The sequence below is a fragment of the Eulemur rufifrons genome, chromosome 7 (genome assembly GCF_041146395.1).
Source record: "Eulemur rufifrons isolate Redbay chromosome 7, OSU_ERuf_1, whole genome shotgun sequence".
NCBI classification, from domain to species: domain Eukaryota; kingdom Metazoa; phylum Chordata; class Mammalia; order Primates; family Lemuridae; genus Eulemur; species Eulemur rufifrons.
Window position 1 is genome coordinate 144,181,043 of NC_090989.1, and position 23,931 is coordinate 144,204,973.

Here is a 23,931-nt window from a genome sequence, read left to right on the forward strand (position 1 = left end):
GCATGAAATTAAAACATTCTTTAAAGTGAATTGTGCAGCTTAAATGTGCCTGTCACCCTGTTTTCTGTGAATTGTGCGGCTTAGATGTTTCTGTCACCCTATTTTCCGAGTGTCTTTGTGCTCAGTGGCAGCTGTGCCTCCCGACGTGCTTCCTCCTTCCCTGCTCCACTCCGTGCCGCCTGTGCCCCGGGCAGGCCCAGCGAGTGCCTGTGGTCCTTGTGTGGTCAACAGTCTGCAATCGTGCCTTCTCTCCTTGAAAACCTCCTGGTTCGGGTGCTAACCTACATGGCCACCCACCTGTGCCCCTGTCGGTCAGGTTTGGGGGGGCAGGGGAGATTTGAGAGTGGGTGGTGCGAGGAGGATTGGGCAAACTTTTGAGAACCCACTTGTTCAAACTTCCTGAGGATGTTGTGCCATTGGGTTCCAGGACAGACTCGCTTGCATGTCTACTTGAATGTCCTTATTATGACAAGATATGTCAGACTTCTTGGAGCAGGGACAGAGGGGCTCAGGTGTTTCACCTCCCAGCTCCATAGCCATGTGACTTTTTCTTTCCTTCAGGGCTCCTCTCACCCTGCCCTTTGCCCCGTTCTCTCGCTGCCCCGCCATTCTGCCGCTCACGGCCTTCTCGCCCTCACTTCCTCCCACCAGCGTCTCCAGCTAGCTTTACCTCATCAGCATCACTCTCTTTCTGAAACAGGCCATTCCCTCTCTTTATACCTCTTATTCTGCTTTTTGCCAGAGAAATGAGACATTCTTGTCTCTCTGACTTCTCCATTGTCTCCTAGGGAGAGGGCACGACCCTGGGTTTTCAAAAAATGCCGTTAGCTTTAACCCCATGTCTGGAGCCACACAGAGAGGAGGGTTTTATAATACCTCAGCAAACCGCCAGTTCGCTTCTGCTTTCGTTTGGGTAGAATTTGGTCAGATAGTCCTATATCCTGACTTCCCATAAGAGAAAAAAAACCCCAAAACCCCAAACCCCTCTGATCTTTATTGGTTGACATCCTTCAAATAGCACACATAAGAAATCACCAATATGTGTTCAATTCAGCTGTTAACACAGACTCAAGTCTCTGCATTTCCAGGCTGGTGGGGAGCTCTGATAAGGGACGCTCACCCCAAAGCATGTCACTGTTTTGTACCAAAGTTTTATTGAATTAACTGAGTATGTGGAGTGTTTGCATTTCAAAACTTAGATAGGAAACTTCATGTACAGGGATTTCTGATTTAACACCGATGAAGATGCCAAGTTAAATAGCCCCTTGGAATGAAACAAATAGTTCCCCTGGGGCTCAGCCAGAGAGAGCAGGCGGCGGCTTTGCTCTTTGGGGCCTTGCTTGTGCCTTACCAGTTCCTTTTACTAATGCTCAGATGGAGAGGTTGGCAAGGCCACTGAATTAGTGACTGGCAACTTGGTTTCTGTCCTCTCCACCTTCTGGGATTTCAGACCTTTCCTGTGCCCTTCTCCCTTGAGAATGGGTGGTGGCAGGAACTGGAGGTGGCCTTGGCATGTCACTGGGGAAGGATTTCTGAGCAGCCGCTACAGAGTCCTCCTGTGCCAGTGTTAGCTGCAGGAAGTAGATTGGAGTGCCCTCTGCCTCTCTCAAACTCCCCTGGGTCAGCTGCCCCAAACTCCAATAGTAGAAGAAAATGCTTGGTCATGTCCATAAAACCAGAGCCCTTCTATTTGAAAACAGTTATTTTAAAAGAGTAGCACTTTTTTTTTTTCTTTGAAACAGAGGTTGCAAATGGAAGGCTTTTGGAAAAGATACAGCCTACAAAAACTTTTGTTTGGCCTGTGTATTATTTGTTTAATTTTTAGTATGAATAAATCGCCAGCATTTAAAAAATAGGCACTTCAAATAAAATTTTCTCTTGAAAAATGGGAAGGTTGGCCGTGTCTGGGTGAGCCTTTCTCTTGACGGCAGTTAGCTGCAGCCGCCTCGCAGCTGCTCCTTTCTCTCGGGCTGTGAGTTCCAGGTTGCTGCCGTCTCTGCCGCTCCCTGTTGCCACTCAGACGCTGCAGACAAGCATCCCTTGCCACCTGTAAGCGTACTCGCACTGTCGTCTTTTCCTTAAACCTATCGTATCACCTTCCTGGATCCCACTGGTATTTGGACTTGAGACCCCTGATTTCAAATAATAGGTACTAGATTAAATTATAATTAAAGAAGAGCCAGTACAACTGGCTCTGTTTCCTCATCAGTCAGCCAGTTTTATGAGTGAGACCTTTTTCCGTCACTTCAGTTCATGCCTTCCTAACCAATCCTTAGCTATGCACAGGACTGGGAGAGGGTAACCTCTTTCCCTGGGTAACGTTTATTTTCATACCTGCCTCGTGTTGTGAAATTTCATGTTCCTACTTGCTTGGCCTTGTCAAACGTCTGATGTAAGGGGCACTTTTATTATGGTTGTAACCTATATTCACAACCTCGGCTTGCACCTTGTTCTCCAGGGATCAGTCTGTTTATCTTCCCTTCGATAGGGCTCTAGGAATAGGGACTCTGGGCCAGTTAGCTTTGGTCTCACATTGCCTGGGCTTCTTCATGGCTGCTGGAAGTTGGGTTTTTTACTGTTTGCCGAGGCATTGTGGCTTAAGGGGCAGCCTAGCTGTCACAGCCCCTGATGGGCTGGAGGAAAGCGAGGGCCTCCTTGTGTGAGGGCAGACACTGAACGCTTTGTTGCAACTCAACTTGGTTGCAGATGGGCTCTTACTTCGGCTCCTCCTTGTGCGCAGTTGACCTGAACGGGGACGGCCTCTCTGACCTGCTGGTGGGGGCCCCCATGTTTTCTGAGATCAGAGACGAGGGGCAGGTCACCGTCTACATCAACAGAGGAACTGTAAGTACAACACTGGGTAGCGTGGGGACTGGTGTAGGGGAGGGACATTTGTCCAGCCAGTGGTGTCTGCGCCCCCCTCTGGGCATGCCCTGGGCCACATTACCTAGAGGAGGTGAAAAGACATGATTCCTGCCTTGAAGAAGCTCATTGATCCGTGAATGGAAAGTTATATGCAATATTACAGCTGCAAACAGACAGGGGCCGGGAGGAATCTTAATAGCTGTCATCTGAGTGCTTGCTTAGACCAGGGACTATTCCTCCTGCTTTCTGTGAGTGATTTCAATGCAATATATACATGGTATCAAGGGCCCCTATTTTTCAGGTGAAAAAACTAAGGACCAGAGAGGTTAAGTAACACTTCCCAAGTCACACAGCTAAGAAGTGGTGGAGCTGGGATTTGAACCTAGGCAAACTGGCTTCAGAGCTGGCACACTTCGTCTTGAGGTTATGCTGCCTTTCTGGCAGCATCTACACATCTGTCCAGGGAAGCAGAGGAGGACCATGCAGTGGCTGGGAGAATCTTGAAGAAGGAGCAAGAGTTAGCAAACAGGCAGGGTGGGCTATGGTATAGCTCCCAGCAGGGGGTGGGGTGAGTGGGTTAGGTGTGAAGCAGCAGGACCCCTCAGCTCAGCATAGAGGGAAGGGTTTGGGTTGGGAGGACATAATCTTGATGGCCCTTATTCTGCAGAATGATGAAAAGGATATGACAGGGTCAGAAAGATGCCTCTGCCCCTCTGCAGCTCCTGGAGGGTGGATGGGTGGGAGGCTGGGGCTGGGGCAGCGGGGAGCAGTGCACTCATGGAGGCAAGAGACCAGTGAGAAAGCAGAGTCTTCAGGATCTGGAAGGTCGAGTGTTCAACAAGAGGGAAATGGTTCAGTGAATACGCTCTGGCACCTTTAGCCAACGTGAGGAAAGACTTATGAACTAATCAGTGAAAAAGGATAAAAACTGTGTGTACGAACAGCCTTTACGAATATGCCAAATAACATAGAGATTGTGAGTCACAGAGCTCTCTGGGTGGTGATGCTTGGGTAGATTTTTAGTTTTATTATTATCCAAATAGTGAAAATGTACAACTTTCATAATAAAAAAATCAATAAAAGTCTACCGTTATGTATATTATACATAACAAGATGCCATTATATATAGTGCATATGTATGCTATATATTGTACATAACAAGATGCTATTAGAGTTATCCCAACTGGGAGAGGGCAGTGGTGTTTAACTAGGTCGGCAGATGCCAGAAAGAAAGACCAGTCAGTGAAGGGAGAGCCAGGGAAGGTTATTGTGCTGCCTCTGACGTGTGCAGACTCGGGGAAGGTGCTTCTTGGTACCTGTTATAGTAATTCTTGGCACCTGTGTACCCACTGACACTCTAGGAAGGGGGGACAGGGCAGGACCTGGGGAGAAACGAGGTGGTCCTTAGATAGAGGAGAGCAATGGGCATTCAGTGGCTTTCTGCTATTCTATTTGCGGAGACTGGAACGCTTGTGTGCGTGTTGGGCCCAGCAGCCCGACTGTGTGTCTAAATCAGTGGGTGGCTCTTGAAGCGTGATAATTCCCCCAGAACTCTTCTGGGCACGATGCACCCACGCACCCCACCCTCCCAACCAATGTATCCTGATGCTGTGTGGTTACCCTAAATACCGGGGTGTTCTTTTTCTGTTGAACCTTAGCCTATTTGATTAAAGATTGGAAGGCAGTATGGAGGAGCGGAAAAAATGACAATTTTGGAGCGAGGGGACCTGAGTTTGAATCTTGGTTTTGCCACTTCCTAGCCTGTGTGACAGGGACAAACAGCTTGACATTGGTGGTTCAGTTTCCTCATCTGTAATGTGGGAAGAATCATAAGGTCTTAAGGACTCTCCTTCCTTCTGGAGTCATTTCATGATTTAAACAAGGAGATGGATACATAGCGCTGCTACATAGGAGAAGTTAGCTACTGGCGTTTCCTCTCTCCACAATACTATGGAGGAAACTAACACGTGTTTGTGTTTTGGGGTAGGGGTTTCATTGACTCAATTTCTTTTAATCATGTATGCATAATTATTAGAAAATAAGTATCCCTCTGATTTAAAATTAATAAACTCTTATTCATCCTTTGTGTATTTGTTCCAAAAAGAAAAAAAAAAAAAGAAAATTATCCTATCTTTTTTGTTTTCAAGTTGCAAATTGATTGTTTATAGCGAAAAAGAAGATTTGGTCATGACAAAAGCCAGACCCTCCTCGGATGGCTTCTGGGTGTATGGTGGGTCATACACCGGGGAAAAGCTTAAATATTCTTATGCCTCAAAACATCAGGATGCATTGTATCGCTCAGATATTCACATGTCAGTGATTTGGGAGGAGAGCGGGGTGTGACTCTCCCCAAAGTCAGATGACGTTTCCCGTCACCATACACCATTGACTCCCCTCCCTCTGTTGGTTAGTGTTGCTCAGGAAATTCAGACCCGAGCCATGTTGATGACAGGTGCAGTGATGTGTGCCACCACCCTCACCCCGGCCAAGAGCTGCTGGGTGTTTTGATTTTCTGACTCCCTGTGTCAAGATTACTAATGCGCACACCTTGCAGAACAGCTTTATAGACTTGCACTGAGCATAGGAGAGAAAAAGTAGAAAAATGTATACCCTTTTAAAGCAACTCCAGAGAAAAAATGTTGTGCCGTGAGGAAATCTGAGCACATGCTATGGGGACAGGTAGGTTTGCTCGTTTAGAGTATTAGGACAAGGAGGAGGGGTAATCATTGGCCAACACGACATTCTCCTTCCCTTGAAAATGCATCTCGAGCTATCGGAGACCTTCCTGCTGCACAGGTGAAAGAAACTCGTTGTGCCACCAGGAGAGAGAAGTTTGGGTTCCTGTGATTCTGCCCAGGTGTTTCCTGTCAATGGATGTGCTCTAGGAGGGCGGCATCTGAGCTCTGGTTTTTATTGTTTTTTTTGTGTTTTTTTTTTTTTCTTTTTTTTTGACCTCCATCCTGTTTCCCAGGGAGCCCTCGAGGAGCAGCTGGCCCTGACTGGGGATAGCGCCTACAACGCACACTTTGGGGAGAGCATCGCCAGTCTAGGGGACCTTGACGACGATGGGTTCCCAGGTGAGCTCACTGGCTGCTGGCACACAGGGCCCCTCCAGGTGTAGCACATTGCCCTGCTTCAGAGCCTGTCCTCTGACTGTCCATCTCTAGTGGTGCGGGCCTGGATCTACTTGCCCACTCTGAAGGCCCGCTGATGTGCCATGGGGAGAGACAACAACCTTTAGAGATGTTCTCCATGTAGATGCTCAGGGCTGAGCATCGAGCCCACTGCAGTTTTGCTTCTGCACAATCCCTTCTCCTCAGTTCAGTGTTCTTTGCTGTCTGCAGGGGAAGCAAACGTTGGGACTGGTCCATTTGGGGTTCTTATGGCAGAGAAGTTTGAATTAGCTTCCCCCTGCCACAAACTCTTTGTGTCTGAGCCTCCGATGCTTCATGATGCTCTACCTTGTCATTGGGGAAATGAATGAGGAGAGAAGTGGACATTTTCTCCCGGTGATGGCAGCTGGGTTGACTTTTTACTTGTGTGTGTGCAGATGAGGCCGAGGCATATGTACTTAATGTCTAGTTCTGTTTGGATGGCAGTGTCACTCACAGCCTCTTGGCCTTTCTCCCTGGCCTGTTCGATACCTCTTCCCCTCACTGTGTGTGTAGCAGATAGACACTGGGACTCAGAGGAGCCAGGGCACCAGGGCGTGTGGCTGGGGGACAGCACTTGCCCACCCAGGCATCAGACTCCTTTGATGCCTCATGCCACTGGCTGCAGAGGGCTTAATTCAGAGAGGGGACCTCCATCTCCAGGTTATGTGGGTATATTCTCCTTGCCCTGGATCTCACTTCTGTAGACACATGACTTTTGTTAGAAGCAAAGGGGGAAAAGTAAGGAAGATGTAGGCTTTATTCCAGGAGATGTCAATTTGTGAAAGTAATGGTGATTTTTCTGGTGAAGTGAATACCATTTTGTACATTTCCTTTATCCAGGAATAGAGTTGACTTTCTGAGTTATGCAGTAACCATTGTCTGCGGCAGCAGTCCCCAACCTTTTTGGCACCAGGGTCCGGTTTTATGGAAGACAATTTTTCCACGGAAAGGGGGTGAGGGGTGGGGGGAGATGGCTTCAGGATGATTTTGCAGCTGCTCCTTAGTGCTAGCATCACGCCTCAGCTCCACCTCAGATCATCAGGCGTTATATTCTCATAAGGAGCTGCAACCTAGATCCCTCACGTGCACAGTTTACAGTAGGATTTGGGCTCCTATGGGAATCAAATGCTGCCACTGATCTGATGGGAGGTGGAGCTCAGGTGGTGATGCAAGCGATGGGGAGAGGCTGTAAATACAGATGAAGCTTCACTCGCTACCCGCTGCTCACCTCCTGCTGTGCGGCCCGGTTCTTAACAGGCCATGGACTGGTACCGGTCTGTGGCCCTGGGGTTGGGGACCGCAGGTCTATGGAATTCCCCTCTCTGATGGACAGAAATTAGGGTGAGTAGTTTATATATGTGTTTCTTTGATTGGATGGGTCAATTGTTTTTCTTATGAGGATGAGGCAGAAACTTTTCTGGAACTAAACTCTTTTCAGCTTCTATAGTGTTCTTTCTAAATTTGTTTTTTCTGCTAAGAGATCATATGCCTAATTTAATGCTTGAGCAATCCATAGGCAAGAATTTCTAGTATCCAGGGCCTCAGATATGGTAACTGGAATTAGGGAAGCTGAACTTACATTATTCTGTGTGGCTTTTCTAACCCATAGCTGTTTTTCTCCCCTTAGATGTGGCTGTTGGCGCACCCAAGGAGGATGACTTCTCAGGGGCAGTCTACATCTATCATGGTGACGCCGGCGGAATAGTCCCCCAGTACTCAATGGTAATTGGTGTGGGAGTGGTATGGTAACTGCTTGTTCACACGTTCATGTAACAAACATGCATGGAACCTTCACTACACACCATGCCTTGGGGATACAAAGGAAGACACAACATTATTCTTGTCTTCAGCTTTCCTACCCTTTAGTGAAAGACACAAACAATTGATATTGCTTATTAAATACTAAAAGGTATTCTTAGAATCCTGAGTTTGCTTACATTTAGGGATGCATTCTCTCACCCAGAGTTAGGAGCTATTTATTTAAGAAGACAGAGGGAGATTTTTCTCTTTGGTTACTACTTTGTCAACCATCTGTGCTAAGCCAAAAGTATATGTTTTAAACTATAATCTAGAGAGAGAGTGGTTGACAGAGGAGGGGCCTGAAATTTATCATGGGCTGTTGTCGCAGTTGGTATCAAAACCAGCAGCTGGTGAAAGCTTGGGCCTTGTGCCGCAGACTTGGGAACGGGGAAGTGGGGAGTTCTGGCTTTTGCCGTATCAGCTTGGTGTTCAATCTTGCTGATGGTGTCAAGCCCAGCCCATGGGAAAAGAGGAAGTCATGCTCTCGACAGAAGCATCGTCAGGATATTTGTGGATGTCTGTGCCGAGTAGTGCTGGCTTGCGTCTTTCTCCCAGCGGGTCAGTGACAGAAAGGGACTGAGCACATATCGAGGCATTTCCAATCAACAAATACTTATTTATTGAACACTTTTTATGCACTAACCAGTTGCTACTCATGTTTATATGTACGTATTTATATTTCCATTCTAAGAGGCAGTGTGTAAATGTATGTATAACATATATTAATATTTATAATTGTCCTTCTTACAGTAGATATAAGGCAGCTAATTAAGGGTTGAGGGTTGGTTTGTTGCCATTCGCACTTCAGGCTCCCTCTCTGCTGGACTCCTGCCGAGCTCAGCGACTCACCTGTGGGAGACGGGTGCTGGGGAGAGGAGGCCGGTTTCTTGAGTGTCCTGCTCTGCCCTTTTCTTATCTTTAGTCTTCACAACAGCCATGAGAGATGGGTATGTTTATTATCCACCTTTTATCTATGAGGTGACTACAACCCAAGGAAGTTACAATATTTAACTTGGCCAATGTAGTAAGTGGCAGTGTGGCCATGGAAACTTTACCAGTCTGATGCCCAAAACATTCACCATTGACCATCATCCTCAGCTCCACACTGGAAAAAGGAAGTTCTGTAGGAATATTTATGAATATAGAAACTTATTTTGCCATGAGGCATACATGCTCTGAGCAGCATTTATCTACCTAAACTATCTTTAGACTATTTATTTCTATTTTTCATTAAATTAATTAACAGTGGGATTAATGTACCCTTAGGTGATTCAGCCAACATGACAGGAGGAAGAGGACTCTGGGCACAGTTCGGGGGTCACATCCGAGTCACGGGCTGCCCCAGGCTGGGTCAGGAACGCTGTTCCCAGTGTGACAAGCTGAAAGTCATCCAAGGAGCCCCGTGCTGGGGCAGTGGTCAGGGTCATTCTCCATGCATCCTCCGGGAAGCTTGTTTTCCTGGACCTCGGAAGCTAATCACATAGAGAGGCAACCTGTGAGAGACCCTGCTTCCCCCGCTCCCGGGGCCCTCCAGTGTTTTGTTCTGTTGCTGGGTGGAATCGCGGCAGGGCACCGCAGTGTGAGTTTTGTGGTTAGTGTGCAGCGCCTTCAGTAGGAAGCAGGGCAGCAGCTGGACTGTCCTGCCTTTGTCAGCACACGTGCTGGCTCATTAGCTTTGGCAGAGAGAAGTGGTTTTGGGCCCTTTAAAAAAAAAAAAAAGAACTATGATTATACTTTTCTGAACTGCTAATATGTGTATGATAAGGTCAGTGATTTAAAAGGAAAAAAAAAATCCTTTAATGACAGATTCTTCCAGACCCAGGTCCTGGACAGAGCTGCATTGTGTGGGTGAACTAGAGGAAGAAATCAGAAACAACTCTGGGCAATGCGATCACTTTTCTTTGGCCCAGATTGGTATTATTTCTGCTGGGTAAATTGTGAGATCAGTGCCCAAACTTCTTCCACGTTACTCTTTAACTCATTCTTCTTTCTCGAGTTTACCATGGAAAGTGTTGATTTTAAGATCCTTGCGTGCCTTTCTCAATTTGAGAGCCCTCTGGGCATGCGACGGCGGCCCCTGTGATCCTTCTTCTGCCATAAAGGACACTGCATATAAACATGGTCAAGCAGAGGTTTTCCAAGCCTCCTGGTTTTCATTTAGGGTTATTAGCACCGAACAGACTTATCTTCATGGCTTTATAGCATAATGGCCTGCAGATGTCTGCGGGATAACTTAAGCCTACATCACCACCCCCAGATGGACCACCCCTTCTCTCTCCTCCTTGTCCCTGCCGCAGCAGGCCTTAGAAACGCAGACCCAGGGCAAACTGCTGCGAGAGTTTCTTGGACTTCAGAGCTGAGATGGTCTGCTTTAAAACATGGCCTTTAAGAAATATGCAGACACGCATGTATGCTTGTTTAGACAGAGCCATGTGGGAGGTGGTGCTTTGCCTGTTAGCAAGAAACATTTCTTCAGTGTTTCCTACAGTGTTCTGATTTGTACTTTGATGCTTTCACATTTCCTGTTGGATGGCTTAACTGAAGATGGCAGGTGGCCCTCTCTGATCATTTCTGGAAGGGTTATTTGCAGTTATCAGCTGCTGGGGGCAGGGACATCCTTGACGTCTCCATCTGTAGATCCTGTGGAAACTCCCCCTCCCTGTCCTCGTGACTTCTCTGCAGGATGACTCAGTAAGGAAAAGGATAAGGAAAGTCAGAGTAAGCCCCTGGATATGTGTAAACCTCGTTCTGATGTGGATTTTGCTACAAGACATGAAAAGAAAGCATTTCTCTTACCCTCCAATGCCCGCAATGAGGGTTAGCTTCCCAACGGAGACTCTGCCGATAAAGGGAGAGGCAGCAGGTCAGATCCCGGAGGATGGGACTTCCTCAATTCAGAAAGGTCAGCATCTTTGTGAGAAACTGTGCACAGGAACATCAATGCACAGCTTCAGTGTGACGGAGGCAGTTTGTATAACAGATATTCTCGAACCAGTGCTGCCTGTGTTGACACATGATCAACTTAATGATGAATAAGTAGTATACACGGCTGGGTGTGGTGGTATGCACCTGTAGTCGCAGCGACTCGGAGGCAGAGGAGAGAGGATTGCTTGAGCCCAGGAGTTCTAGTCCAGCCTGGACAACATAGCAAGACCCCATCTCTAAAGAAATTTGTTTTTAAGTATATATACATATATATATATAAATATAAAAGTAAGCACAGATGCTAGTGTGTCCCATGATAGTAGAGTTGTGTCTTCTTACTGGTTGGTTGAGGGGCTGCCTTTTAGGGAGGGGGCAGCTTTCCTATGGTTTATAGAAGATTCAGAATCACAGAGTTCTAGATTTACTAGGTAAAACTGTTTAATCCTTTCTGTGAAGCTTGGGAGTCTATAGATCTTCTAGTTGGCTGGATGGCAAAGCAGTTTCCATGTGGCCCTCTTTTCCATCTAGACATAGTAACTACTTGTCCGTCTAGAGAAAGACTCTTTAATGTGTGCCTCTTAGGAGAGGAGTGTTTAAATATTTAGTATGTATTTCAGTAGAGAGATATAAGGTAAATATGTTCTTAGAATTTTAGCCAGCTATACCTGTATAAAAACAAAATAGAACCTCCATTAGGAATGGAACTTTGAATTTCAACACGTCAAAACATTATCATACTTAGTCTAGATGGATTTTTCATTCCCAGTGAACTTAGAAAATTTTTTGAATGATGACATTTGGCCAAGACAAGTAATAATAAAGGAGTGTGTGGTCTTAAACTGCCTGCTACAGACTGACTCTCTGATCAAATTAGGATCAATCTTTTTTTCCTTCTTTCTTTTTTTTTTTTTTTTTTACCTTCAACAACTTTAAGACCAAAATGTCCTAGGGAAGCTGGAATGAAACAGTCACAGCTCTTATTTGCGACTGTGGTCCTTTCTGGTAACTCCATTTCCCTATTTGTTTCAGAAATTGTTTGGGCGGAAGATAAATCCAGTTCTACGGATGTTTGGCCAGTCCATATCAGGAGGCATTGATATGGATGGAAATGGCTATCCTGGTAAGCTGTTTTTCTTTAAAGGCACACGAGATAAACAAAGATCAATGCGGGAGGCAGGATAATTTCCAGTCTGGTTAGCAATCGTTACATCCATTTAAGATTAGGAAAATTCACACAGTAGAGTGGGGCATTTTACCTGGCATTCAATTTTAAGGTGAAAATAGTGTGGAGGTTTATTTTGGAGTTTTAAAATGATCTACTCTGAGGGTTTAAGCACCAAGAGTGTGGATTTTATAGTGATTTCTGTGGCAGCAATCGTTTTTAACGAAGAAAAAAAGCACTGGCCATGTTTAAAGGATAAATGGTGAAACCTCATGTTTTCCTTGATATATAACCATATTCAGAGGCTTTTTACTCTTGAGAGGGAAAAGGAATGGCACCTTCCCTACCCTCAGCCCCACTCCCGAAAGAAAATTATCGAGAAAGATTTGCAGCAAGAAGAAAACCATGTCCTCTTGCGCACGGACGAGACAGACCCTCACCATTCAAGGCTGGCTGGCTTGTCTTTAGGGTTCTTAGTGCCTTGTGGTGGTTGAGGCTAATTGAATAAAAATACATGCTTTCAAACCCCAACCCCAAGTGATACAAGGTTTAGGTCAAATTGACTTGGTGGAGAAATAGTGGTTCTTCAGGTGTTTGAAGATGGAATAGAGTAAGGTGAGGAAACAAAGGTAAGAATCTGAAAGAATACAGAAGCATTATGGGATTTAGAAAATGTCCTGAATATATAGTTATTTTGCTTTTGAGAAAATATTTCTTTCCACTTAAAATCTGAAAAAACCAATGCAGCCCTGTTTGAGGACACCAATTTTTGTAGTTTCAGACAGATAAGAATTTTGAGCACTCCTCAAGACTTCATAGAGCTAGGAGTAGAAGGGGGAGTAGAGAAAGTCAGTGTTGAAGTTTTTATCCCAAGGTTGCCCCTCACGGGTCTTTTTAAGTTTGAGAAAGCAGTTCTCCTTGTTCTGCGTGATGTTTGGCCATCCCTAAATAATACCTTATATGGGTTTAGCACGTTAACGTATGCAAAAACTTCCACGTGCAATGTACATCTCACAGTGACCCCAGTAGGTGGGTAGGGACAGGGATTTTTTCCTCACTTTGTAGGTAAGGATGCTGACCTTTAGAGAAGGTACGGGACTGGCCATTGTTCACCATGTGGCTGGGGACCCAGGCTGCCCAGAGGTTCAGTTGCTTCTCTGTCAATGCATGGTGAGCAGGGGGCTCACGTTTCACAACAAGTCTGAATTTCTTACCTTGCATTTCCCTAAGAGAAATGACAAATTCATAAGGTTTTTAAAATTTCAAACATCCAGTTAACGAAAAAAGACTCCTGAAGAAGAACAAAATTAGTAAACACACCAAAGTGCAGAAATTTTAAGAACACTGTAATGCATGGATTTGCTATTTGTTTTTCCTTAATGAGGGCATTGCATAGATGCTCTATACATTTAGTGACATACAGATTCAGACTCTCTTGGACTCAGGGGCTTGGTTCTGTGAAGTGACAATGGGAACCCCAGGGCTAAGGAATTTATATAAGGGGGGAAGGAATGCTTATTGGATGAGTGAATACTTCCTAAATTAAAGTCATTTAGGAATAAACATTACCAGTTAAATAAGTGTCTTTGTTTATAGTTTACCAAATATTTTCATGAATTTTCTGATTTAAATATCTGATTTCATATATCTAATATTTAATATTATATTTAGTAAGTACTTAATATTAACAGATAACTTTTATGATTTAAATATCATGAAATATTGGCAACTATTAAAGTACTGGGGATAATTGTCTCCAATTTACAGACAAGGACACTATGAGAGTCTCTGGGTCCAGAGAGTAAGGGCTGAAGGTGATGATTTCATGTTCTACAGGACCTAGAGCATTTTCCAAGAGTCATTTAATTCTAGGTATCCCTCTCTGTAATTCACTGATGTCAAAAGAGATGCAATATGAGCCACATATGTAATTTAAAATATTTTAGTAACCACGTAAAAAAGATAAGAAACAAATGAAGTTAATTTTAATGCTGTCTTATTTAGCCCAATATAGCCAACATATAGGCAATATAAAAGTTATTAATGAGAGTTAATGGTTTTCTGTACTAGGTCTTTGAAATCTGGTGTATGTTTTACACTTACAGTGCACCTCACTTTAGACCAGCCGCATTTTCAAGGCCTCAATGGCCAATAATGGTGACTCACTGCTCTATGGGACAGTGTGGCTCTAATTCCCACAAACCGTCATACAGCCTAGACAGTGGCTGTCAGAGGGCTTTCTGACCTCAAGGCCTGGCCTCCATCGCTGTAGAGCACCTTGCTCTAGCGGGTGGTTGGGCATAGTTTCAATAAGTTTCTGAACACTACGAACTTCTTGTTTGCAGATGTCACTGTTGGAGCCTTCATGTCGGACAGTGTGGTTCTTCTCAGGTGAGTTGCTTCACTCTTGCTGCTTGGGTTGGGCTCTTCATGGGTGAGAGATGGAATTTGGTGGGGGAGGCGCTGGTGAGTTACTCACCTTTAGTCAGCTCTTCCCTCTGTTTTGTTCCTTGTAGGCTGGAGGTGTTGAGGAAAAGGGAATGCTGCTGTTATTTTCTCATTCTTATCCTCTATCCCAGAATTTCTAGCTGGTGTGAGATGATAGCATCCCTGGAGCTTCTAGGCAGTGTTTGGGGTGGCCTAGCTCCTAAGCCCTAGAGCTGTTTTCCTTTGGCCAAGAACGGCCCCTTCGTTAATGTGCCGTATAGTTATCACCTTTCCTACAGGTACCATGGCACTCAAAGGGCCTGTCCATCCTCTTTCTCCATTCTTACACCCTGCATCCTCACCTCTAGTTGGTCCTCAACCCCTGGGGACTGGGAGCCTCCTGCCCACTGGATACACATCATTCTCTGTTGGCAGCAAAAGTGAGGGACATGAGCTCCGGCCCAGAGCTCGCTGAAGCCCATGCGGTCTGGACCTCTCCTACACAGGCCAGTGGGCCGCCATCACCACCCATGAACCATTTCCAAGTATTTCTGGCTGGATGAGTCACAGGAGGCAGAATTACACTTTGGAGTGGGAGCCAACTCTTAGGTTTTGTTAATAACCCGATGGCAGAACTTTCTAAAATAGATTAGTAGGATCTTAGAGCTGGAAGGGATCCCAGAGGCCATGTAATTCCACATCCCAGATTCTTCTTATTCAGCAGTGCCGCCTTCTGCGTCTCCACTGCCAGATCACACAGCCTCTTTTTTTGTTGTTTTCCTTGATACAGGGTCTTGCTCTGTCACCCAGGCTAGAGTGCAGTGGCATCATCATAGCTCACTGCAACCTCAAACTCCTGGGCTCAAGCATTTCTCCTGCCTCTGCCTCCCAAGTAGCTGGGACTACAGGTGTGCACCATTACGTGCGGCTGACTTTTTCCATTTTTGGTAGAGATGAGGTCTCACTCTTGTGCAGGGTGGTCTTGAACCCCTGAGCTCAAGCAGTCCTCCTGCCTCAGCCTCCCAGAGTGCTAGGATTACAGGCGTGAGCCTCTGCCTGGTGACACAGCTTATCTTTGAGTGAGGTGCCCCATGAGTGGGGGTTTAGTAACTTCTAAGGGGACCAGCTAACCCCCAAGTAATGCTAAATATTGAATTGTTAAAGAGGCAGAATAGCCTTGAGGTTGAATGTGAACTCGGGGGCTAGGTGGCCTGGGTTCAAACTCTGACTCTGTTCTTACTAAGTTAGGTGAGTTTCCTGGGTAAGTCCCATGACCTTTCTGTTTCAGGATTCTCCTCTGTTAACTGAGATAACAATACAGATGCTTTTCTACTTACCACGGCTGGCTTAGTCGCCTAACAATGTCACCAAGCATGCAGGCTGTTTATCTGTCCACCTGTCTTTGCCCTGCAAGCAGCACTAATCCTGCCAACAGCCAGGGCAACTTGAGCAACATTGTTTCAAAGGGCATCCCAACCGGTTTTATTATTTACCTGGAAATTAAATATCAGGATTTGCACTGTCAGCCATCAGAAAGAAGGATTCCAGCTTCAAAAAACGGTTTTGAGAGCACTTGCAGTGCTGCCCTTGGGTGCCCCTTTGCTTTTATCTCAGAGGCTGGCACATTTGCAGACACTGTGCCATGTAGTCTCCCCGGCCCCAGGAGAGGGGGGCAGCCCTGGCTCTGCCCTCGGGAAGTTTGCTTCTCTCGGATTAGCTCGGGGCCAGGTCCTGTGTTGGGGTGATAGGCGCCTGGTGCTCTGCCACTGGAGGTCACAGGAAGTGATCAGAGAGGACTATGAAAGATTTCTGGGCTTTTCTTCATCCAAAAACAATACTCGGAGTTGAAACAAAAAGGTTTGAGGGAACTGATCTGACAGATGTTGGCAGGAGATGTACCCGTGTGGTCCCTGTCGGCTGTTTCAAAGGATTCTGTCTTCACAACCTCCGGGTCATTCCGCCTGGACTCTTCCCACTTATTTCCTGCCTTTCTCACCGTCTTTTGCAGAGCTGTCCCATGAGAGGAGGACTCAGCCTCCTCCCCGATGAGGTGGCCCCTGGCTATGATGGGACAGGCTGGGCTTTCCCTCTGTGGGGTGACCAGGCAGGTCAGGGACTGGGCAGGGTGGACACTGGCTCTCCCTGTTGCCTCTGTCCATCTGTGAAACTTGAGGCACTCCTGTGGTTTTCAGTCCCCAGGGCTGGAGTAAATTTGCAAGGGTTTAACAAGGATTTTCGTATATCCCTTATCCTGGGAACATGAGGATGAATTCACCAGGATCCCAGCCCTTGGGGATGCTGCAGGCTGGTTGGGCAGGTTTGGAAATAGACAGTGACGATTCCCCTTAGTAAATGGTGGCCAGAGGCATGTGTACCAAGCTGGGACCACAGACAGGGAGGACGGCCAGCTACCAGGGGCACCAGGGAAGGCCTCTTGGGAGTGGGGCCCTCAAGCAGAGCTTTTTAGAGTGTCCATTGACATCTATACAATCACATCAGTCTGGGTAGACTGTCTACTTTCTAAGTTACTTCTAGCATCTCCTGTGGATGAACCCAGAAGAAAATGGAAAGGTCAGCATGTTGGATTTCTTTCAGGCAACACTGTTGTCTGACTTCTGTTTATACTACAGCTGGATTTGCTCTGCAAGTCCCGTCTGTGTCCTTACTTCGTTTTGTCACCCAGGTTTTTCTTAATGCATTCTTCTCCAGTCCACCGTGTCATCCTGGGCTCTCTTGGAGGGAGCATCGCACACAAGTGAGGTCATTGTTCTCAAGTGATAATGCCCCCTAATCTTGTTATGTCACCCCAGCAGCGTGAAGGCCAGGGCTCCTTATGGGTAAAAGAGTCTCTTTGTGAGGCCTGGAGGGGAGAAGCTTAAGCCACAGCTTAGGTACAGCAGATGTTTGCAGTGAGAGCAGAATGGTGTGATTGACTCTTAGCTTTTGTTGGATGCCCCGGGGGAGCCCACAGGTACTTTACATCTTTCAAGTGCTGGGGGATGGTCCATGTCAGGGAGGAGAGTGTGGATGTTCATCAGGTTTTACTTGATCCTGAGGTTGGGTATGTTGATTTCTTCTGCTCTGAAGTGCTTTGCTGTTACCAGTTGGGACTCCATTAATCAAATTCTTTTAGAAAAATACCAATGAACTGATGGGGGTAAGTGAAGAAGGAGATTTGCCTGACTGGATGGGCCTGGAACTTTACAGCTCATGCTTATAATGACAGTAGATGCTTTGGGAAAATCCCTGAGTGTATATCCATTTCTTGAATCATGGAACTCTGCTTAGATATATTCCTATTTCCCTAATAAAATAGAAATTGGTACTTAATTGGTAAAATTTTAAATAATCATGCAGCATCTGGTGGTCTCTTCATGGCTTTAACCAGATGGATTTTATTAACAACTAACTTTCCTTTATTATTGGGAAGCTAACCATTAATTTATTAGGCAATGTGCCACTTCCAAAACCAGAAAAAGTACTTACAGAACACACTGGGCTTTCTCTCTTGGGTTATTTCATACTTTAAGTAAGGGCTGAGTTGAAGGCCTAGGATTTATCCTGTCGATATAGTCCTTGTTTGGTTCTGAGAGCTGCTCCTCACCACCACTAAGTCACTTTCCTCTCTTGTCCTGCAGAGCGAGACCCGTCATTACGGTGGATGTCTCCATCTTCCTTCCAGGCTCCATCAACATTACGGCGCCTCAGTGTCACGATGGACAGCAGCCTGTGAACTGCTTGAATGTCACCGCCTGCTTCAGCTTCCGTGGAAAACATGTTCCCGGAGAAATCGGTAATGAGCCACTGAGTCAGGTCTCAGGATAGCCACCTTAGCTGGAGTGGGCTTGCATGGGATGTTTCAGACATTCCCTGTTGCTGAGCATCCTGGCTGGTTTTGCAGGCAGCAGGCCCACTGGCTGGACACCCTTTCCCTCTGAGGTTCCTCCCCTTCTCTTTCCTGCTTATCAGCATGTTTCTAATTTCACACAACCTCCAGCTCTAGGACAAATAATGTTGGACCCCAAGCATTCTTTCCCCAAGTGTATGTGGACCAGACTGAAACCTCACTGGACCATGAGTGGGGCTGGGCTGTGGGACTGGTGGAAATACAGTGCCTGGAGCTTGGCCCTTATGGAACATTTCGAGCAGTTAGAAAACAGAAATGATGGGCCTTCAGAGGCTCCCCCTTGAGCTTGCAGCATCAGCCACATGTTGGGGGCTTACACCATTTACTGTGGAATTGGAGACCAGAGATGGATGGTGGGATTGGGATGCTGGTTTTACAAAGGCTTAGGTTTCTAAAAGAAGAGGGGTTGCTTTGAGAATTGAAAAGAGGCAGGTGTTGCCCTGACAGGTGGTAGCTGTCCCTGCCATTTCTGTGACTGGGGAAAGTCAACGTGCCAGCCCAACTCCAGATACTGAACTCCCAGAACAAGATCGGGTCAGTGTTGACTAGAATTCAGAGGATGTGATCACCTGAAGGAAATGAATCTCGATCATTATACAGATTAATAGGTGCTTTGTTTTTACTTAAAAGGCTGGTTTAATAACAGAAAGTAATACTCCGGGCAAACAAAAACACCAATATGAGCCTGGACTCATGTTCTTAGACATTTTTAATGTCATAGGTAACACCCCTTGCTACTCATCAGCATCACTGGCAGCTTGGTTGAGATGCAGACTCTTGGGCCCTCCTTTGGACCTCTGAGTCAGAGTCTGCATTTTAACAAGATCCCCACTGGATTTGTGTGCACATCGGAGGAGCACTGCTCTGGAGCACACGTGTGTGTACAAACCCCCAAACATGCAGAAACACACTTCCACGAGCTAGTTCATTCCTAAACTGCACCTTGAATGTCCTACTCTGTTTAAAAATATGTTCATCCTTCTCAGCTAACTGTTGCATTGGAGATTTATCTTGATCTTCAAGTGGATTGAATAAGCTCAACAATTAAACTTTGTACTTATTTGTATAGTTTTTTTTCCTTTTAAGAGAGCTTAGAAATTTCAAGATTGAATGTAACTATATGATAAAACTTGGGAATTGGTTACTGAGGAGGATTAACACAATTTTTGTGTGCAGCCCAGTGGGAAAAGGAAACTCACTCAAGATCATACAGCTGTTGGTGAAGCCAGGAGTTGGAACTGGATCTGATGGTGCTTAGTTCTGCTTTCTAACAACTAGTCCTCACCACCTCCCTAGTTGTTTAAGATGCCATGGTCTTAAGGAAAAAAGCTTCTTGGTGGTCCTGGGACTCATGTGTCCTCCATCAAATACCACCTCATGGTGTAGTTGGACTCCATTAAAAACATTTTTAAAGAATGATTGAAGATCAATTTTGATGCACATAAAAATAAGCAGAACTATTGTAGAACTCTACCAGAAGCAAGCAATTAATAGTTCATGTGTGTGTTCATTTAACAAATATTTATTGTGTGTCCACATGTGCCAAGCACTGGAGATGACAGTCCTGTACACACGGAGCCTCTACAGGGAGGTACAGAGAGTTTCTACTATTTTGATCTCGAAGCAGTGCACCGAAAGTGAGGGCACATTGGTTATAGCAGGAACAGAGGAGAAGAAACCAAGGTGCAAGTCTAAGCAGGAGTGATTTCAGAACATGAGACAAGTGGTAGAGCACACTCTGGTTTGAAGGCCCCTGGCTGAGCAAGGACGAGATGTGGGAGCCTCCTCATGCTGTTCCTGACCAGCGGCCCTTTCTGGGGGCCATCAGCCCTCAGCCCTTCTCTGACGACTAGGCAGGATTACAATGAAGGTCCAGGCTTAGCCATCATCCTAGAGGTGTTGGATAAAATGGAAGAGACAGGCAATTGCATGACCTGTTGTGCTGTACCTTGTGGGCAGTATGAGGCAGCCTGGCTAATATCCAACTTTAGGTGGGAACCGTCCCGCACGTGTGCACCCCGCATTCAGGTCTCTTCCTTAGCCTCCATCTGCCACATGCGTTCACAGATGAAATCAAATATCCATTTACACTCTGAGGGGGGGTTTGTCCACATTTATGTAAGAATCAGGCTTAAAGGAGATGGTAACTGGAGAATTTTGGTACCAGTAGGGCAATGCAGAAGATTATTCATCCCTGGCATTTTTCTGTCACTTTCTGTGGCATTCAGGGAAATGAACTATGTCTCAATCTTCTCAGTAGAGGGAGAAATCCGGAAGTCTGTCCAAAAATGAACTGGCAGTGGAATGGAGAGTTTAAGGAGGGAACCATGAAACTGTGATGGGAAAAGAAGTGGAGGTGAAAGGTAGCTTGTCAGGAGCTGTGGGAGTCCAGCAGGTGGTGGGGTGTTCCTAGAATTCAGCATAGAAGGCAGCCCCTGGACTCTGCGCAATTGGGACGATCAGGTCTCCAGGTGGAGGAAGGGTGAGGCTCCTGCAGGGCTCAGACATCCTCCACTCTCCTCTTCTCTTGGCTGAGCAGAGGGCGCTGGCTGGTCAGTATCATCTTCCAGGCCTCTGCATCAGGAACCCACAGCTGGGACTCTGGGGTGCGAGCCTTCCTTACCCTCTTGCTGGCAGCTGCAGAGGAACCATGTTGATGGTGGCTTTGTCCACGGAATGCCTGGTGAATCAGTGTCAGCCCTGGGCAGGCCTTCTGGACACCTCTCAATGTCTGCATATCCCGGGCTGAGTTTGTCAGAAGGATGGCCACATTTGGGCACTGCAGCCTGGGCCCAAGGTGTGCTAGGAACTTCTCTATAGCTGTCAGAAGTGGTGTCTATCTTCTGGCATCTTCAGCCACATGACTTGCTCTCCGAGGATGGTTTTGGGAGCCATAAACAGTTGATATTACATTCTTGTCCCCTTAGTTTCTTTTTCTCTGCCTAGAAGGGCTTGAGTACAGAGAAGGGACACCAATTGCCTCTTTATTTCCTGCTTTAGGGAAACCATAGCTCCTACTTGGTCAGGGAAGTATTCAGGACCAGCTGATTAGCAAAGCCACTTAAAGGGGCTGATTAGTTTCTGGAAATACTGTGGGAAATACAGACGTTCTCTGTAGGGGGTGAATCTGCCTTGGCCTCTGAAACAGGCAGAGTACAGTTAGGAAAACAGAAACCACACCAGTTATTTTAACAGAGGGAATTTAGCACTGGGAATTGGTTAAGCAGGTCATAGAGGACCTGGTAGTAACTGCAGGAAGCAGCTACCGCTGCTAGGTCTACACCAGTGGATTTCAAAGTGTTGTATCAGCATCACCTGGGATCTTGTTAGAACTACAAATTGTAACTGAATCAGAAACCATGAGGGTAGGGCCTGCAACTATGTTTTAACAAGCCTCCAGTTGGCTTAGATTTGAGAACCACTGGTCAAGGTTATGCTTGGGGTTAACCACTTCCTTGGAACTATCAGAACCTGTAAGCTTGGAGAAGGGACCCTGTGGAGCTGAGACCTACACCTCTGAGGAGGGAGTGCTGGTTGGTGCTGCGAGTCTCTCTGAGAGGGTATGGTAAGCCTGGCTCTGTGGGTTTAGGAAAAACTGGAAACTAGAATCAACTGCTGTTGAGACCAGCTGCCATGAAAAACTTGCTGAGTTAGGCTGATAGGAATAGGAAGTGGGGAGGAAGGAGTCCCTTCTCCCTCTGCAGGCTGCCTCAAGCTCTCCATCTTGGCAGAGCCTCAGCCACTGGAAAGACAGAAATGAGGTTTGCAGGGTCCCAGCCCTAGCATCATGGTGCAGAATAGGGAAGGGTAGGTTGGAAGGGAGAGAGAACAGCTTCATAAACCAGCACAGCAAGTATCCAGTGACATCGAGTTCCTGAAGCCCCTATTGGTCATTTAATCAACAAATAATAAATTAAGGTCTTACAAAGTGCCAGGTACTCTGCTCAGCCCAGGGCACAGAACAGTGACTAGGACGGGCAAAGTCCTTGCCCTCATGGCACTTGGACCTGGTAGGAGGGAAGCAGACATGCAGGACACAAACAGCCGATGCCCCCACACTTGCTCCTCTAGATGTGCACTCAGCCCGTGTGTGCAGACAGTGTGCTCAGCGCTGGGATGCAGGCACGGACTCTCACTCTGACACTGGGCTCCCCAAGAACTGGTTTATAACATATTTCATTAGGCATTTTAAAGCAGGACTTCTGCCTGTCCCAAGTAGTAGTATTAATCTTTCATTCTAGGCCTGGGGAGCAGCCTGTGGCTCCATGCAGCCTCCTGGCTAGCACAGGTAAAGGTGGTGAATGCTCTGCCCAAGGGGGCTCTGCCCCTGACCCATGGGCTGTGCTTGGACCTACTCACTGGCCAGGCTGAAGTGTACACTTGCTTGTCAGTCTCTGGAGGCTGGGAGTCGAGCTGGCAACTCTGCACTCTCACCAGAGTGCCAAATGCAACCAGGAAGGGATGATCCCTAAGTGGTTGATCCAGTGCCCCTGTGTTTCCATGGCTCTCAGACAGCCCGACAAAGCTGTGAGCAAGCCGAGGTGCCTGCTCTGCCTCCAGACAAGCAGCTGAGCCCAGGTCCCGAGAGGTGGCACCAACGTCATCCATACCAATAGCAGAAACAGGGTTGAAACCAGGCGACTTGTCACCCAGACCCTTCCTCTGGTTTTAGGGTTGCATTTCTACTCTGGAGAGCATTTGCACACAGATAACATTCTCTGAGCTCCTTCTGGTCTCTCAAGAAGCTTGGAGATGGATGGAATGATGAGGCAAGTCCATGTGCTGTGAGGATTGGGGTAACCTAGTCTAATAATTACTACCTAATTCCTTGGGTGGAGGGGAATTTAGGAAAGCTAGTAAAGTGGAAATATCCTTTTCCCCCCACCTCTCCTGGGAAACTCTAAGGGCAGCTCAGAGTAACTCTGGAAGGGGAATTTATTAGTAGAATTTCACAGCTGAAATCTTGTTCTGATGGAGAATGAGAATGAATCGAAACTCGCTGGGAGGGACCAGAGCCAGAGTTGATGAGAGACAGCTGGCTCCCTCCTGGCCCAGGCCTGTGTGGGGGGCCCTCGGGAACCAGCGGTGGGGGGGCAGGGAAAGGGGGCGGCTGAAAGAATTACTCGGGGCTGATCAGCTTTTCCATCAACATGACATCATTCGACATGGCATGGACACAAGCTGCCAGAGGAAAAACTTGAAGACATGAAATGTGCTGTTGGAGCAGGCCCTAATCAGAACCAGCACCCTCCTCGAGTCGGACGGGGCTGGGCTGGCTGGCTGGCTTGCATTAGGGGCGGCTGCGGGCAATGCAGCCCGCCTGACGCACCCACCCTCCCAGGGCCCAGACTGCTGAACCCTGCGAGCCAACTGGCTGCTCTGCTGACATGTCCTCCGCTTCTTAGGGCTCCCTTCCAGCACGCTTGGGTGGGTGCATTTGAAAACTGCCCGTCGCGCTCAGGGCTTCAGAATGGTCTGCAATTCTTGCCTCCTCGCTCAGGCGGGGTTTCTCATCACGAATCTTGCTTGCTTCTAGAAGAGAGGGTCTGATACAGAGCTGACCTCTTTGTGGGTAATTTAAAATGTCAAAATACATTTTAAATCAAGCAGTAGCACCAAGCAGGCAGTTCTAGAGATGAAATGTTTCCAAAATGATTGTGCTTGGTGAATTGGATAATTTGATATGTCTG

At 46.8% G+C, this 23,931-nt stretch overlaps 1 protein-coding gene across 1 annotated transcript in view; it reads left to right on the forward strand.

Annotated features, from left to right (window-relative positions):
• ITGA9 (integrin subunit alpha 9) overlaps positions 1–23,931 on the forward strand; it is a 323,466-nt gene that overhangs the window by 57,047 nt on the left and 242,488 nt on the right. Inside the window, exons 9-14 of the mRNA XM_069475539.1 lie at positions 2,707–2,844; positions 5,837–5,942; positions 7,648–7,742; positions 11,775–11,865; positions 14,253–14,298; positions 17,973–18,127. Of these exons, the coding sequence (XP_069331640.1) occupies positions 2,707–2,844; positions 5,837–5,942; positions 7,648–7,742; positions 11,775–11,865; positions 14,253–14,298; positions 17,973–18,127 (631 nt within the window). The remainder of the gene's footprint in view (positions 1–2,706; positions 2,845–5,836; positions 5,943–7,647; positions 7,743–11,774; positions 11,866–14,252; positions 14,299–17,972; positions 18,128–23,931) is intronic.